The sequence below is a fragment of the Dasypus novemcinctus genome, chromosome 25, assembly GCF_030445035.2.
Source record: "Dasypus novemcinctus isolate mDasNov1 chromosome 25, mDasNov1.1.hap2, whole genome shotgun sequence".
In the NCBI taxonomy this organism is placed as follows: Eukaryota; Metazoa; Chordata; class Mammalia; order Cingulata; family Dasypodidae; genus Dasypus; species Dasypus novemcinctus.
The window spans coordinates 63334184-63349210 of record NC_080697.1 but is presented as its reverse complement, the minus strand read 5'-3'; the positions used below and the strand labels follow the sequence as shown (position 1 = coordinate 63349210).

At 37.8% G+C, this 15027-nt stretch overlaps 1 protein-coding gene across 1 annotated transcript; it reads right to left on the bottom strand.

Moving 5' to 3' along the window:
- Positions 1-1832: 1832 nt before the first annotated feature.
- Positions 1833-2807, bottom strand: LOC101429822 (olfactory receptor 2T3-like). Its single transcript, XM_004465234.2, has one exon. It carries the CDS (start codon positions 2805-2807, stop codon positions 1833-1835), a length of 975 nt encoding a protein of 324 aa, XP_004465291.2.
- Between the last annotated feature and the right edge of the window lie 12220 nt (positions 2808-15027).

Here is a 15027-nt window from a genome sequence, read left to right as displayed (position 1 = left end):
AATGAAATAATACGGTCATGGGAGATGCTAAGTAGCAAAACTAGGATTTATCCCACAATCTCTTTTCTATGGAATCATCTATACTTCCCTTTCTTCAAGGCACATATTTTGGGTAGAATTAAAACTGGTACAAAGGAGGGGATAGGACTCAATGGTTGGAGCAGGTACTATGAGCTGTCTTTATTACACCACTCACTCCTCAAAACAACTTGCTTAGGAAATTTTGCTTTCCTCATCTTGAGATAATGTGAGGGAATCCCCAAAGATTTAGGCACATTCACAAGTGTTATACAGCTCCTTAGATTTTAAGTGTCAGATGCAGGAATGAAAACCAAGACTGGCTGATTTTAAATCCAAATCTCTTTAATGTATTCTAACCATCTAAAAAAGTCCCCTCTCTACTGGTAATTTCAAATTTAAGATTTTAATTTTTCTTATTATTGTCCAGGGTGACAAACACTGAAACAAACTAGCTGTTTCTGAAAAAAAATGAAAAAAAGAATATCAATTTAAAATATTACATTTTAATAATATCTATAATATAATGATAAGAATAACTAGCATCATTTAGTCTTTTATTTTTAATTTCCATTTGAGCAATATTTTTCCTTATATTTCTTTACTTTAATCATGCTGATCTCTAAAATTAAACTTTTGCCTTGCACTAGATAACTCCTCTTACATGACAGTTGTACCTTGGTTTACCTGGCTTGAAGAAATTATTTCTAAATTTAAAAGAATTTGATTCATACATGGCAGGAATAATCATAAAGTGAGAAGCACAAGAATCACCTCACATGCCATGCAAGCAGAGCACTTGTCAGTCTGTTTGAAAATGCAGAAGACCCAGGTGAACATTCTTCAATTGCCAATAAAATAAGGTCTGGAATCTGGGTCAGGTGGTAGTAACTTACCAACTTTGGGATCAAACTGCTTCTTCTGAAGTAATCAGAGCTATTGTCTTTCTTTCCTAATGTCTGCCATCAGAGAAACACTAGATATATAAATTATTTTTTTTCAAGATAATAATGACTTTTTGCTACTAGTAGATATACAGAAATTCTCTTTGTAGCATATTATACATTTGGGAAGTAAAGGTTGGTTTCAAGCCCAAAAGCATTTTACTGGTTTTCCCAGTTACAGAAGGAAAAGACTGAGGAGATTTATATCTTAAATCTCACCCCAAACTCAAAGACTTTCATATTTTAGTTAAATCCTAAAGAACATAAATATGGAACCATTTTCTTGCAAGTGAAATTAGATGAACCTATTAATTCTCTTGAAACTTGATGTGGATTGGTATTTGGCACAGATAGTTATGATAGCCAAACATTGGTACTTACCCTTTGAATCTCAATTCCAACACTTGGAAAAAATGTGTTCAGGTGCACTTATGGAAGATAGAGCAGCAGACTTTGAAATTCAATATGAGCCACATGTAGACTAGGATGTAAAGGGTATTACAAAATGAGGGAACAACGAATATTCCCTTCAGTGCTCTGCTAGTATCCAAGGCCTTCACAGTCAGTCATAATTAGGGTTGACTCCCTAAGACTCATATCTCAATGATCAATGAATGTGGTATGGGAGATAAGATGAAAACACTTTATCTGGTTTTATTTATGTCACCAATAACAAAATGAAATGACTAACAAAATGAAATGTAACAAGAAAATTAGGATGAATGAGGACCAGAGAGGATAAAGACCACTTGTATGAGAATGAGGGCACAAAAGCGAATAGCCTTTCTTGGGGGGCTCTGGAACCAAAGGACAGAATAAAAGGAGAAATAAGGAGGAGGAGAGAAGGAAGAGGTAGGGAGATGGTCATTCTCAGGTCTTTCCATTTGCTACTCTTCTTAGGCTCATCCCTGATTGTAATGCACTCCTCAGTGCCCCTGAAACATCTTTGTTCCTGAGGCTATAAATGAGGGGATTCAGCACAGGTGTGATAATAGTGTAAAAAGCAGACCCCATCATGTCCTCTTCAGCTGTGTGGTAGGAACTGGGGAGCATGTAGGTATAGATGGCAGCTCCAAAAAATAGCAGGACCACGATAATGTGGGACGAGCAGGTCGCAAAGGCCTTTCTGCGGCCCTCCACTGAAGTCATCCTGTGTATGAGATGCAGGATAAGGGCGTAAGAGCTGGAGATGACAGTGACAGGGATAAGGAGCATGAGGACACAGCACAGGTACATGAGCATCTTGTAAAGGGAGATGTCTGAGCAGGAGAGCTTCAGAAGTGCAGGGGCTTCACAGAAGAAGTTCAGTATTTTCCTGGACTGACAAAAAGGGAAACTCATGGTAATGGGGGTGAGCAACAAGCCATCAACAGTGCCCAGGAACCAGCAGCCAGATATGAGGAGCTGGCAGACCCTCTGGTTCATCAGCAAGGGGTAATGGAGAGGTCTGCATATGGCAGCATACCGGTCATAGGCCATGGCAGCAAGGAGGAAAAACTCAGCTCCAGCAAGGGTCAGGTAAAAGAACATCTGGATCCCACAACCTGAAGGAGAAATTGTATTGTCTCCTGTGACCTGGCCCAGGAGCATCTTGGGCACAGTCACAGATATGTACATGAGGTCCATCAGTGAGAGCTGGCTGATGAAGAAGTACATGGGGGTGTGGAGCCTGGACTCTGCATGAATCAGGAGGATGAGAAGGGCATTGCCAGCCAGGGCCATTAAGAAAAAGATGAAGGTCACAGTGTAGAAGAGGACTGCATGCCTGGTTTCACCAAAAAGCCCCACGAGGATGAAGCTGGTGCTGGAAGATTGATTCTCTGAAGTGTGTTTCCCTGAGTACATGGTCTAGCTTACAGTTTTCACCTAGGGAAGAAGATAAGAATCATTCCTTTTAGAGCTTTCTTATATTCATGCCATGAATATATTTTTCCCAATAAGACATGTCCTAGTGTACTTTGAGCTATTTTTCCAAAAGTGGGGTTGAACTGACATGTAGTCAAGTCTCAGAGAAGTTCAGAGAAGCCATGGACATGTTCAGAAGTCTATAAGGGAGTATCAAACAGACCTGTGAGGTGTACCTCTTATGGGATGTAGAAAGAGGGAGGTAGTTAAACTTCTTTAAATCTTATATATTTCCCCAAATATTGAGGAAATAAAAGTACCTCTCTGATTAGATGGTTTAAAAGATTAAATAAGGTAAAGCACATTGAGTCCATAACATGATACGAGAGCTAAATTAAGCAATTCCCTAAACCTCATATTCCAGTAATAGATGGTGTAGCTCATCACAGGCACTCAGCAATTGAAGTAATAGCTGATGCTAATATTAGTATTAATATTTTATCTGAACAAGTGCTAACACTATTGCTATAAAAACTGAAAGTCTCTGAAAATTCAGAAGCCCAATGAAATTTCTTTGAATATCTTTAAGCCATTACATCTCTTTAACTCCCTCCCCCTCACTACAACATGTGAGCTTTATTCCAGTTTTCCTCTTATAGTTAGGTATAGTTAGTTAGTTCCATGGGCATCTCTATTAGAATGCCCTGAGCAGAGGGAGTCCAGCTGGACTGTGGTGAGCAGCTCAGGGATGCAGATCTGATGCAGGGCAGGAGAGCCACAGGGCACTGTTAAGCCACCCTCATGATTCCAAAGAAGGTGTGAGGCATTTAACTTACTAATTGTAATGCAGAGAAATGATTTTTATAAGAAATACAGATTAATTTTATGTATAAATATATAAACCTCTTGGAAAGTCACAGAAATAAAAGATGGTAGATTCTGTAGGAAGCATGTATTTAGTTGGAAAATAAATTAAATAAGTATTCTTCCTTTATCTTATATCCTTGATACCCTCAAATGGTGTCTAATATGTGAGACATTCCAGACACACTGAGTGAATAAACACAGCTAAAGTTGCTGGCTGGAGCAGTTGGTTAAACATGCACACACGCAGCTGTAGCTTTACCACTCATCTGAGGTATCCCTCCAGAGCTGCACCTCAATATTTAGAAAACTGATAAAATCCCCTTTTCTATAAATCCATAGCATTGCTCAGAAACATCTTTGCCTGAATATTTCAATTTTTAATTTTCCAATTTAATTGCTTGAGTCGCACTTAAAATCATCTAAAAGGACGGGTAAGTTCTATACTACAGAAATGTCAAGAGGTCCATGACCAAAGTATAGTCCCTCAGTGATGCTGTAACCCCAGGTAAAAAAATGTGCACAGGAAAACATGCATAGTGACTGAAACACAAGGAAATAAGAAATCAAAAAACCAAACCAAACAAACAAACAAACAAAAAACCAATGCACTGCACCTAAGTGAAAAATAATGTGGGGACTTTAAGAAATCTAAAGTTAGAATTACATAAGAGATACCTAGAAGAATCAGGTTTCTTTGTTCCTTATTTCCTTTGTTTATAAAGTTCTGAAGATACAAGTTAAGAAATCACATTCTAAGGAAAAAGACAGACAAGCCATGGAGCTCTCATCCCTTTTTGCTTCACAAGAGAATAAATGTGAACTTCACCAGCAAAGTGAAATGACTAGTATCTCTCAACATTCCATTTTGAGGGTGACTGCATTTAAATTCATTGTAGAAACTAGGAAAGTTACATCATTTTCTTCTCTTTAGGGAATTTAGATGAGTTCCTATTTTCCAGTCATATTCTTTAATTAGAGAAGTGGTGAATTTACAAAACAATCATGCCTAAAATATCAGATTCTATATAATACACCACTCTACCACCATCACTTTGCATGGGTGTGGAACTTTTGTTACAACTGATGACAACAATGTTTTATATTTGTACTATTTTTAATATTCATTATTTTGTTACAATTGAAGAAGGATTTTTAAAAGAGTTTCATCTACCATCAATTATTTACAATAGATTTACCGTTGAACAAGCATAAAAATAATAGTGGGGAGACCAGGATGAATTTTAAATATTCTTTGTTCATTCTTATTTCCCAAAATTGGCATTAACTCTTGCCTACAATCTCGACTTTCTTTAAGACCCTCTCAGAATACATGATCCATTTTTTTATTTTGTGTGTGTGTTTCGATTTGTTTTACAATTATTTGTCACTTAACACTCACACAATACATGAGAATTGAATGTTTGCCATTTAGAAGGAATAGCTATCAAAAAGCATGCCCGGCTTTTTTCATAAAAATATGGTAATTTTTAAAAGTTTCATTTCTCCATTTTTTAAAGCATATTTCACACTTAATGTTTTTGGAATAATCTTACTCTTTTTGAAAAAGAATCTGAATCTCAAAAAGGTATGATAAGGCAGAACATAAATACCAGAAACAGACATTGAACCTGAAAATGATTTAAAATCTTATGTTCGTTTAGAGATTGTCAGGTATGTGGTTGAGAGTACAATGTTAAGAAAATTTTTTCAAAAATATAATAAGGAAGGTTACCTATTTAAAATGCTTAAAGGGGAGACTCTGACACAGGACAGGCTTTTAGGGAGTGTGTGAATGCTCATTTTGTCAAAGTGGGTTATATCATTGGGTGGAGACCCATAACAATGAGAGTGAAGATATACCCATATCCTGGGGAGGACTGAAGTTCTCAAATAGAGAGAATTGTATCTCTCAAGAGAAATGGTGGCTCCAAATATATTAGGGCAGTTGAGCACGTCAAGCCCTCAACATTGTTGCAAGTATATCTGACATGGCCCTTCAAGCAATAAAGATTGATTGTCACTGTGTGCCCTGAGGGGAGGGGGAAAGAGGTTTTGAAAAGATGGAATCAGTGTTACTGTGGGGCAATGGAAGTATTCCACAAGATTATGCAAGGATGGATATAGGACATGATAAATTACACCAAAAATGTATAGGGGCCCATAGGCTAAAATGTAAATCATAATGTAAAACATAAGATAACTAAAAATTTAGAAAATTGTATAGTCTAAAATATAAACCATAATGTAAACCCAAGTGTAACTTTGTTGGAAAGCTATTGTCTGAATATCTGTACATCAGTTGCAGTAAATATAATATGAACATGTAAAAAGATTATTGCTTGGGAAGGGACAAAGTGTCTGATGTTGGATATGTGGGAGTACCGTATATTGTATATATGAATTACTGTGATCTAAAACTTTTGTGAAGACAAGCTTAATAATTAGAAAAAAAGAAAGAAAAAGAAAGGATAAAGACACTGAGGAAGAGATGGAAGAAGTTGCCCTGCCAATGTGCATACAGGACAACACTTATTGCAGTGCTAAAAGGCACAACATCAAAAACAAACCTTTTCATTTTTTAAATTTTTTGATATCCCAGTTTATTTTTACTTTAATTTTTAAAATTAGTATGTATTCTATAGCTAGCCTTTAAACCCATCACTATATTCCATTTTACTATTAATGGAACCTGGCAATATATTAGGCTTCATTTCTGAAGAAGTTTTGGACCGCAGAGAGGTACAACAATGGCAGGGAAAGAATACTGGTGTGGGATGTTATTGATAGGGGGGCACATGGTTGGGAGGGAGTTCTCCAGGGCATATATACAGGGTGCATAAAAATGTTTGGATATTTTCATAGTGGTCACAGTTAACAATGCAAATGAGGGAGTGCTGAGTTCCTAGCCAGGTGAGCTCTATCACATTCCCTAACGAAACAGCAACAATCCCCAAAGTGCAATGTTTAAGACCAATAAAGAAGGATGGTCCAACAATGAGCCTGTGATACTAATGACTATGCTTGTGAGCTCTGCACCTGAAATAAGAACTAAGCCTAGAGCTGCAGGGTGCCTAAGTGTTATCTCCTGGGAGCCTCCATGTTGCTCAAATGTGGCCAGTCTTGAAGCCAAACTCAGCAAGTAAATGCATTGCATTTCCCCTGGCATGGGATGTGACTCTTGGGGATGAGCCTCCCTGGCACCGACAGATTACTACCAAGTACCAGCTGATGATGTAACTAGAAAATGACCTTGAATAAAAGGGTCAACTCAGAGCAGCAGAATATCTCAGCCTACATGTAATATCAGGAGTTAAAAATGCTTTTTGACCTCGAATAAAAGGGGGAAATGGAAAGGACAAATGATTTTATATGGCTATGAGTCTCCAAAAAAGAGCCAAGAGGTCATCAGAGGGGTCACCCTTACACACACCTCAGCAGAGTCCCAGAGACAGCTAAAGTAGGTACAACCCCAGGTATTGGTTCTTCCGAGGGCTACAGAGATCCACAGGTTCTATGGTCATGGCAGATGGAGTTCAGTGCCATGTCAGTTGGCCCTACTTTGGAGTTTGTGTTCCTGGGTGTGATGGAGTTGGACTCAGGTGTGATCTTTGTTCACAAGCCTCTCCTGTCACTTTTATCGGAACTGTGGTTGGTGCTGGGGTATAGTGTATACTCAGGGGACCTGAATCTCTGGACTATCCATGTGACAGCCAGGCCCTGAGCCTCAACAGACTTGCAACTCCTACACTCTGGTTTATTGGACTTACCCCACCCAGCTAACAGGGAGGTGAAGAAGGTCAACCACCACACCAGGGAGCCAAGAGTGCCTACAACCGAAAGCAGGAGAATTACATCTACCATCCAAGTGGAATCTAAGCACCCTCTCAATATAGAGGTGGAGTGGACATAACCATCCCAGGGTCCACAGAATGGAAGAATAGATTATGGATTAGCATGGATTTACTGATATCCTATTCTGGAATGTGATTAGTAATGGAAATAAATGTAGCAGTGATGTGGAGAAAGTGGCCACAGTAGCTGCTGAGGGTAGGGAGTGGGAAGAAGAGATGTGATGTAGGGGCATTTTCATGAGTTGGAATTTTCCTGGGTGGTATTGCAAGGACAGTTACTGGACATTGTATGTCCCTTCATGGCCCACTGGGTGGACTGCGGGAGAGTGTAAACTATAATGTGGACCATTGACCATGTGGTGCAGCAGTGCTCAGAGATGTATTCACAAAGTGCAATGAATATCCCAGGATGTTGAAGGATTTTGTTGTTATGGGAGGAGTGGGGTGAGGGAGGTGGGGTGTATATGGGGACCTGATGTTTTTTGAATGCAACATTTAAAAATAAATAAATAAAGACAAAAAATCCTATATTCTTTGCCTCACACATTCATATTAAACAATGATTCTGTGTGCCACTGTATCGCACCCAATGATTGATTTAACTATATTATCAATACATTATACTTAAAGAAGGGGACTATATCTTTTGTTCAATCCTCTTTGCAATGTTAGCTGACCAGTTTAAAAGACCACTTTATATTTATATGAAACACATAATTACAGTGAAAAAAAGAAAGAAAGAAAATTTCCTGATGGTATATCTAAGTTATTTGCTATGGCTCCAAAACTCAAAAATGTCTAAATCTGTAATGATGTCACTTTCTTTTTTCCACTAGAACATTAAGCCTAATGTAGTCAGGGTTCAATGAAGGAGGACAGGATCAGGAAGCCAAATGTTATAACGAAAAAGCAATATTTGACTTAAAGTACCAGATGCTTTGGTTCAAGTTTATCTTTGTTTCTAACCAACTGCATAATCTTAGTCAAGTCACTAAAATCAGTTTCTTGTAATTAAACAGCAACAGTGGCATTATATACTTTCTATGCTACCATAAATCTCCAAACACTGATAATTCTTACATCAAGACCTGGTCTTAGCTTATCAGTAAGAGAGTGATCCTCCCTCCTGGGCTCCTAAACTCAAAAACACAGAGAATTACCCTGAGGATAACTTAAATTACCCTGAGGATAACTTAAATCACATAATTTGGGGATGGAAAAGAACAGGGAAATAGAACCACCTTTATCAGTGATCTCCATGTGCTGGGTACCGTGCTAAGCCCTTCTCAATACACCACAACTATCAACACTAAGTAATTCATTTCTCAAAGTGCCTTAGTGGATTCCAGTAGGAGTCTACACGCCCTCCAGAAACTTCCCTCTGAGGTCTCAGGTTACCTTCAAACTGGATACTTGCGTGTTGTCTACCAGAACTTCACTGATGCCACTCCTTGCTGGAAATTCACTCCTTTGATTTCCGTATAAATTCTAATAGTCCACAAATGCTAAGCTGATATGACAGTTTCTATATAAAGCTTTTCTTTGCTCTCTAATCAGAGTTCCCATACCTCTGATACATCACAGCACTTTATTTATTCATTTATGCTCAATTATAGGATTATGTCACTCACTCCTGTACTGCAGTTTATGTGGCAAAATGGCCAGAGGTTAAAATGTTTCCATAACACAAATGAGGGTACAGACCTTAGAACATCAGGTCCTTTTTCTTTTACACTTTTTAAATTAAAGTTAATAGATCACAAAGAATATTATATATGTCACATGACCATGTGATAGCCAGGCCCTGAGCCTCAACAGACTTTAGCTCCTACACTCTGGTTTATTGCACTTACCCCATACAGCTAACATGGAGTTGAAGAAGGTCAACCACCACACCATGGAGCCAAGAGTGACTTCAACTAAAAGCAGGAGGATTGCATCCAGCATCCATGTGGAATCTAAGCCCCCTCTTGTTACAGATGTGGAGTGGACACAACCATTCCAAGGTCCACAGGATGGAGAAATAGAGTATGGATTAGAGTGGACTTATTGATATTCTATTCATGAACTATTGTGATTAGTAATTGAAGAAAATGTGGCATTGGTGTGGAGAAAGTGGCCATAGTGGCTGCTGGGGGTAGGGAATAGGAGGAAAAGATGAGATGTGGGGGCATTTTTGGGACTTGGAGTTGTCCTGGGTGATGCTGTAGGGACAGTTACCAGGCATTGTATGTTCTCCCATGGCCCACTGGGTGGAACATGGTAGAGTGTGGACTATGATGTGGACCATTGACCATGAGGTGCAGTGGTGCTCTGAGATGTATTCACCAAATGCAACAAATGTCTCATGATGATGGAGGAGATTGTTGTTATGGGGGGAGGAGTGGGGTGAAGGGGCTGGGGGGTTTATGGGGACCTCATTTTTTTTAATGTAATATTAAAAAAATAAAGACAAAAATATGTTACCTTAAAAAATATAAGAGGTTCCCATATACCCAACACCACCACCACCCCACTCCTCCCACACAAACAACCTCTTCCATCATTGTGGCACAAGAAAGGATGGTCCAATAATGAGCCCTTGATATTGATTACTAGGCTTATGAGCCTGTGTGCCTGAAACATGAACTTGGCCTGGAGCTGCAGGTTGCCTAAGAGTTACCTCCTGAGATCCTCCATGCTGCTCAAATGTCACCACTGTCTAGCCAAACTCAGCATGTAAATGCATTACCTTCCCCCCAGTGTGGGACATGATTCCTGGGGATGAGCTTCCCTAAAGCCAAGGGATTACTACCAATCACTAACTGGTGATGCAAATAGAAAGAGACCTTGAATAAAAGGGTTAACTCAGACCAGCAAAATATCTCAGCCTACAGATTGGATCAGGTCCTTTCAAGACAGAACACTGTCCTGAACAACCCATGATTGTTTGAAGAAAGAAACATTTAAAACTTGCACAGCATACATGGGAAAAATGTGGATGAGATTACTCTGGCAAAAAAAAAATTATCTAAAGAATAAAAAAGTAACTATACTCCCATCCCTGAGATATTTAATAAATACGATGTGGAAGCTTGGGTTGAGGCTCTTGGTCTCTGAGGCTTTGAGTACCCTCTTCCCATTTTTTCCTACTTCTTGTGTCTCTTTCTTAAGTTCTGCAGTGCCTCCCATTTGAGCTCTTCCTATATCCAGTTGATGTCAATATTTGGCGCCCAATGTGGCACTCAAATAGGAGAAGGGCACTTGGCCCAATGGATAGGGCATCTGCCTACCACATGGGAGGTCCACAGTTCAAACCCTGGGCCTCCTTGACCTGTGTGGAGCTGGACCATGCACAGTGCTGATGTGCACAAGGAGTGCCGTGCCATGCAGGGGTGTCCCCTGCATAGGGGTGCCCCACGTGCAAGGAATGTGCCCCATAAGGAAAGCTGCCCAGTGTGAAAGAAAGTGAAGCCTACCCAAGAATGGCACCACACACACGGAGAGCTGACACAACAAGATGACGCAACAAAAAGAAACACAGATTCCTGGTGCCGCTGGTAAGGATAGAAGCGGTCACAGAAAAACACACAATGAATGGACACAGAGAGCAGACAACTGGGGGGTGGGGGAAGGGGAGAGAAATAAATAAAAAATAAAATCTAAAAAAAATAGAAGGATTGCCAGAGGAAAACTAAAATTGGTGTAATGTCGCAAAGCCCCAAGTGATGATCCTGAGCCTGAAGCCTTCAATTGGTAGAGACCTCTCAGTTATTTTAAACAGGGTTATGATGGGAATTAGATAATACAACTAAGTATTGTCCTTATATCTGTCTCCTGAAACAGCTCCTCAAAGCAGGAGGAGCTAAAGCTAGTAAGTCCCATATTATGGAACTTTTACAGATTGTTGAAGCTCATCGTTCATGGTTCCCAACATTGGGCAGTTTAAAATTAACTGATTGGGAATGAGTTGGTAAGGAATTTTTTAAATTATGTGTTTGAAGGGCTTCCATCCCTTACTATCTGGCCTAAGTGGAATACTACTGAGTCCATCCTAGAGCCTTTACTAACAGAGGATGAAGAAGATGAAAAAAAGGTCCATAATGACTCTTCCCCTATAAAAATTTCTAAAGGTTTTGATTCTAAATTATCTTTGCCTATGGCCCCTCCATTAATTAATTTTGAGGAATCAGATATACCTTCTCTTCCTCCACCTCTTACACCTGTGCCTGGAAATAAACCCAGCCTAAATTATCCTCTTTACAAAAGGGAATCTTGCAGGCTAGAATGGAGGGAAATCATGTTGAGCCACTTATGCAAGGAAAGGTTAACTCACAAATACAACATCCCACACAGGCAAAAGTGCTAAATAAGGCCCTTGTTAGTAAAATCATGTTTGCAAGAAAACTCTCTGTTAAAGTGTTGACTAAGATAAGAAAAATATTCTGGAAGCAACTGTGCAAATCCTGGTTGCCTATACAATAATGTGGCTGTGAGCTAATGGGGGCTAATAGAATTAAACCTCCAGAAGAGGAGGAAAACATGCCAACACTGGTGTTCTCTGTTTTGTTTCCATGCTGATTCTGATTGGGTCTATTTGGCCAAATTAATAAAAGTAACGCAGAATTTTTATCAAGGTGTTAAAAGGAATTTTCAGTTTTGAATCAATAGCTTACTTCTCAACTTCAAGTCTCAGCGTAGTCTTAAAGAGTAGTAATCCAATAAATGTGCATTAACTGCCTGTCTAAACTGTTAAATAAGAACTTAATTGCATTTATGCTGCCCCAGTTATCCTACCTGGTTGCTGATTACTAATAAAAAATGTTTCCAAGAACAGGCTTGCATGTTACAAGCAACATGGGTTCCAGAAGAAATCTCAAAAGCAGCAAAATCTAAGATGTGAAATGATGGAGAGCTTAAAAACAGCTATTCCAAAAAAGTAAGAACTATGAGTCAAATTGTAAACTGTATGTTTCTGTTGGTGTGTTGTAATTGTTTTTGTGTTTGTCTGTTTGTTCAATGTCAGTGTATATTTTGATACCTCTGGATGGTAATATAAATTGATGAATAAAAATTTCTAAAAGAGCTCTATTCAAATGGCCAAAAATTAATAAGTGCTTATATTAATAATTAAGTTTAAATGTTAATGAGATCTCTACAATGATAAAAATGGTAAGTCTTGATTAATGAAAATACTATAAGTCTCTTCATAAAAAATAGTTCTTACCTAAATTGAAATGAATAATTTATTTTTCTTCACAGGATAAAATGAATGATGTAAAACAAATGAAAATTTAAAAAGGTAAAAAGTTTGTGGGAGTGCTGACTGAAATTTTTAAGTTTGTTCAAAAAAGTGTGTTTCGTCCTAAAATAAGATGGCTAGTTTTCATAAAATCAAAATGGAAATACACAGGACTAAACTTGAATGCATATGGCAAATTGTAGAAGGTATTGTGGTAACTTTAAGTAAGGGAATGCATTCTGTGAAGGTGAAATTTTTCTTAAAATAAAATAATTATAGTCTATATGATTAAAAGAGTTTAAATGACTAATTCTAAGAAGTCATTATTAAACAAAAATTGAATTGATAATAATAACAACAAAATGTAATTTTATAACAGGAAAACTTGTTGGCAACCAACCTTCCCTGCCAACTTGTTTCTTAAAAAACTGTTTCTGGTTTCTAGTGTTGCATGCTACTAGGTATTTGAAATAAAAGCTATATTTGCATATAACCAAAGTGAATCATTATTTTAACAAATTTGTTTAGTGTTAATGGTAATTGTATGTTGAAACAGGTTTTGTTGGAGACAGTTTCCAAAATCATTTTGGTAACTTAGGCACATAGGGTGTATAGAATGTGCTTTATTATTAAGGAAACAGAAAACAATTTTGTCCTAAGATAAAATGATTGGTTATATAAGAAAGAGTAAAATGTGGGACAAAACCTGAATGAATACAGAAAGTGCAGAAGGTTCATGGAAAAGGAATTTTTGTAGATAAAGTTCAGTAAGATTTGATGGGTGTTAGAGGTTTGTAATGATTAGCAAGATATACCTGAGTTTCCCCTGATATGCATTGGGAAAAAGGTAAACCCCTTCCCCCTTTGTTTGAGGGCACTGCACTTTCCCACAGGTTAAAGAAAGGAACCCCATACAGACCAGAGTAAAGGGAGATAGAGATCTTCACCATCTGCATATCAGAGGGAGACTAGACAGAAACCTTCACTATTCACAAACCCTTTAGAATCCTACAGAACAAAAGAAACATTTGCTCCTGCAGCATTCCAAGAAGCCAGAAACTCCTCAACTCCCAACCACTATCTCACTCAGACCCTCAACCCCCCTCCTACTATCATTTCCCCACCTAGGAAAGTTCTGTATAAATTCAAGTCCCCCCTTCCAAGAGTGGGTTGGACTCTCTCTTCAGACCCCCACCATGCTCCATGCTGGTGGGGGGACTGAAGTCTGTTCTTCAGACTCCCTCCATTGGGAGAGCTTCTCAATAAATTCTTTGCTTATGGTCAATCAATCTCCACTTCCCAGTAAGTGCTGTATTTTCTTCAACAATAAGTCTAACTATTAAGTTTTAAAAGCTTTAGTATCAAATATTATATTAATGCAAAGTTAAAATTTTGTTCTTTCTCAAAGTTTCTCAAGTCATTAGTCTGTTTTAGTAAAAGTTTATAAAGCGTTTTTCTCCTGAATAATCAGTATACAAAAGAAGTCTGTTTTATCAAAATAGCTTCTTGTACTTTAACCTTATCATTTCCTTGGTTTTCTAAGAAGCAAGTGTCATCACTTTTAAAGGAACATAATATTCAACCCTGCTTTCTCAAAGTCAAATCCTGAAAAGTACCTTTTTATTTCAAAATATTGCAAAAGATTTATTTTACCTTGAAAAAATTAAAATAATAAAATAGTTAAGTTCCTGTAATATGTTATTAGTTGAATGGAAAGTATTTAAAAGTATTATAAAATTAAAAGGGATTCTTTAACTCTCTGTTAATTAAAGTTGTATGAGTAAAAAGTTCATATGAATACTTAGAGTATACAAAATTCCTGGAAATTTACTATTTCAGCATAATATTAGATGAAAGTACAATGTTGTTAATCATGGTTGTAATTTTATTTTAAAGTATGTGTCACAGAAATAACCTCTTATCATAAATTAAAGTAGCACCACAGCTGTATGCAGCTGTCCCAAATATTGCTAGTTTGCTGCAAGAAATTAATATACAACTGTGTCACTATCACTTTGTTTTAAAACTTGCTACAACTTTCTTTAGTATATTCTTGACAATGAGGTGCAGTGGTGCTCAGAGATGTATTCACCAAATGCAACGAACGTCTCATGATGATGGAGGAGATTGTTGTTATGGGGGGAGGAGTGGGGTGAGGAGGTTGGTGGGTATATGGGGACCTCATATTTTTTAAATGTAATATTAAAAAATAGACAAAATGTAAAAAAAGTATATAATATCTGAATTTTAAAATTATAGAATAAAATAATCACTTAATGCA

What these genes read in the sequence shown, in the direction of transcription:
- LOC101429822 (XM_004465234.2), bottom strand. Translation starts at nt 2,807, where the DNA reads ATGTACTCAGGGAAACACACTTCAGAGAATCAATCTTCCAGCACCAGC.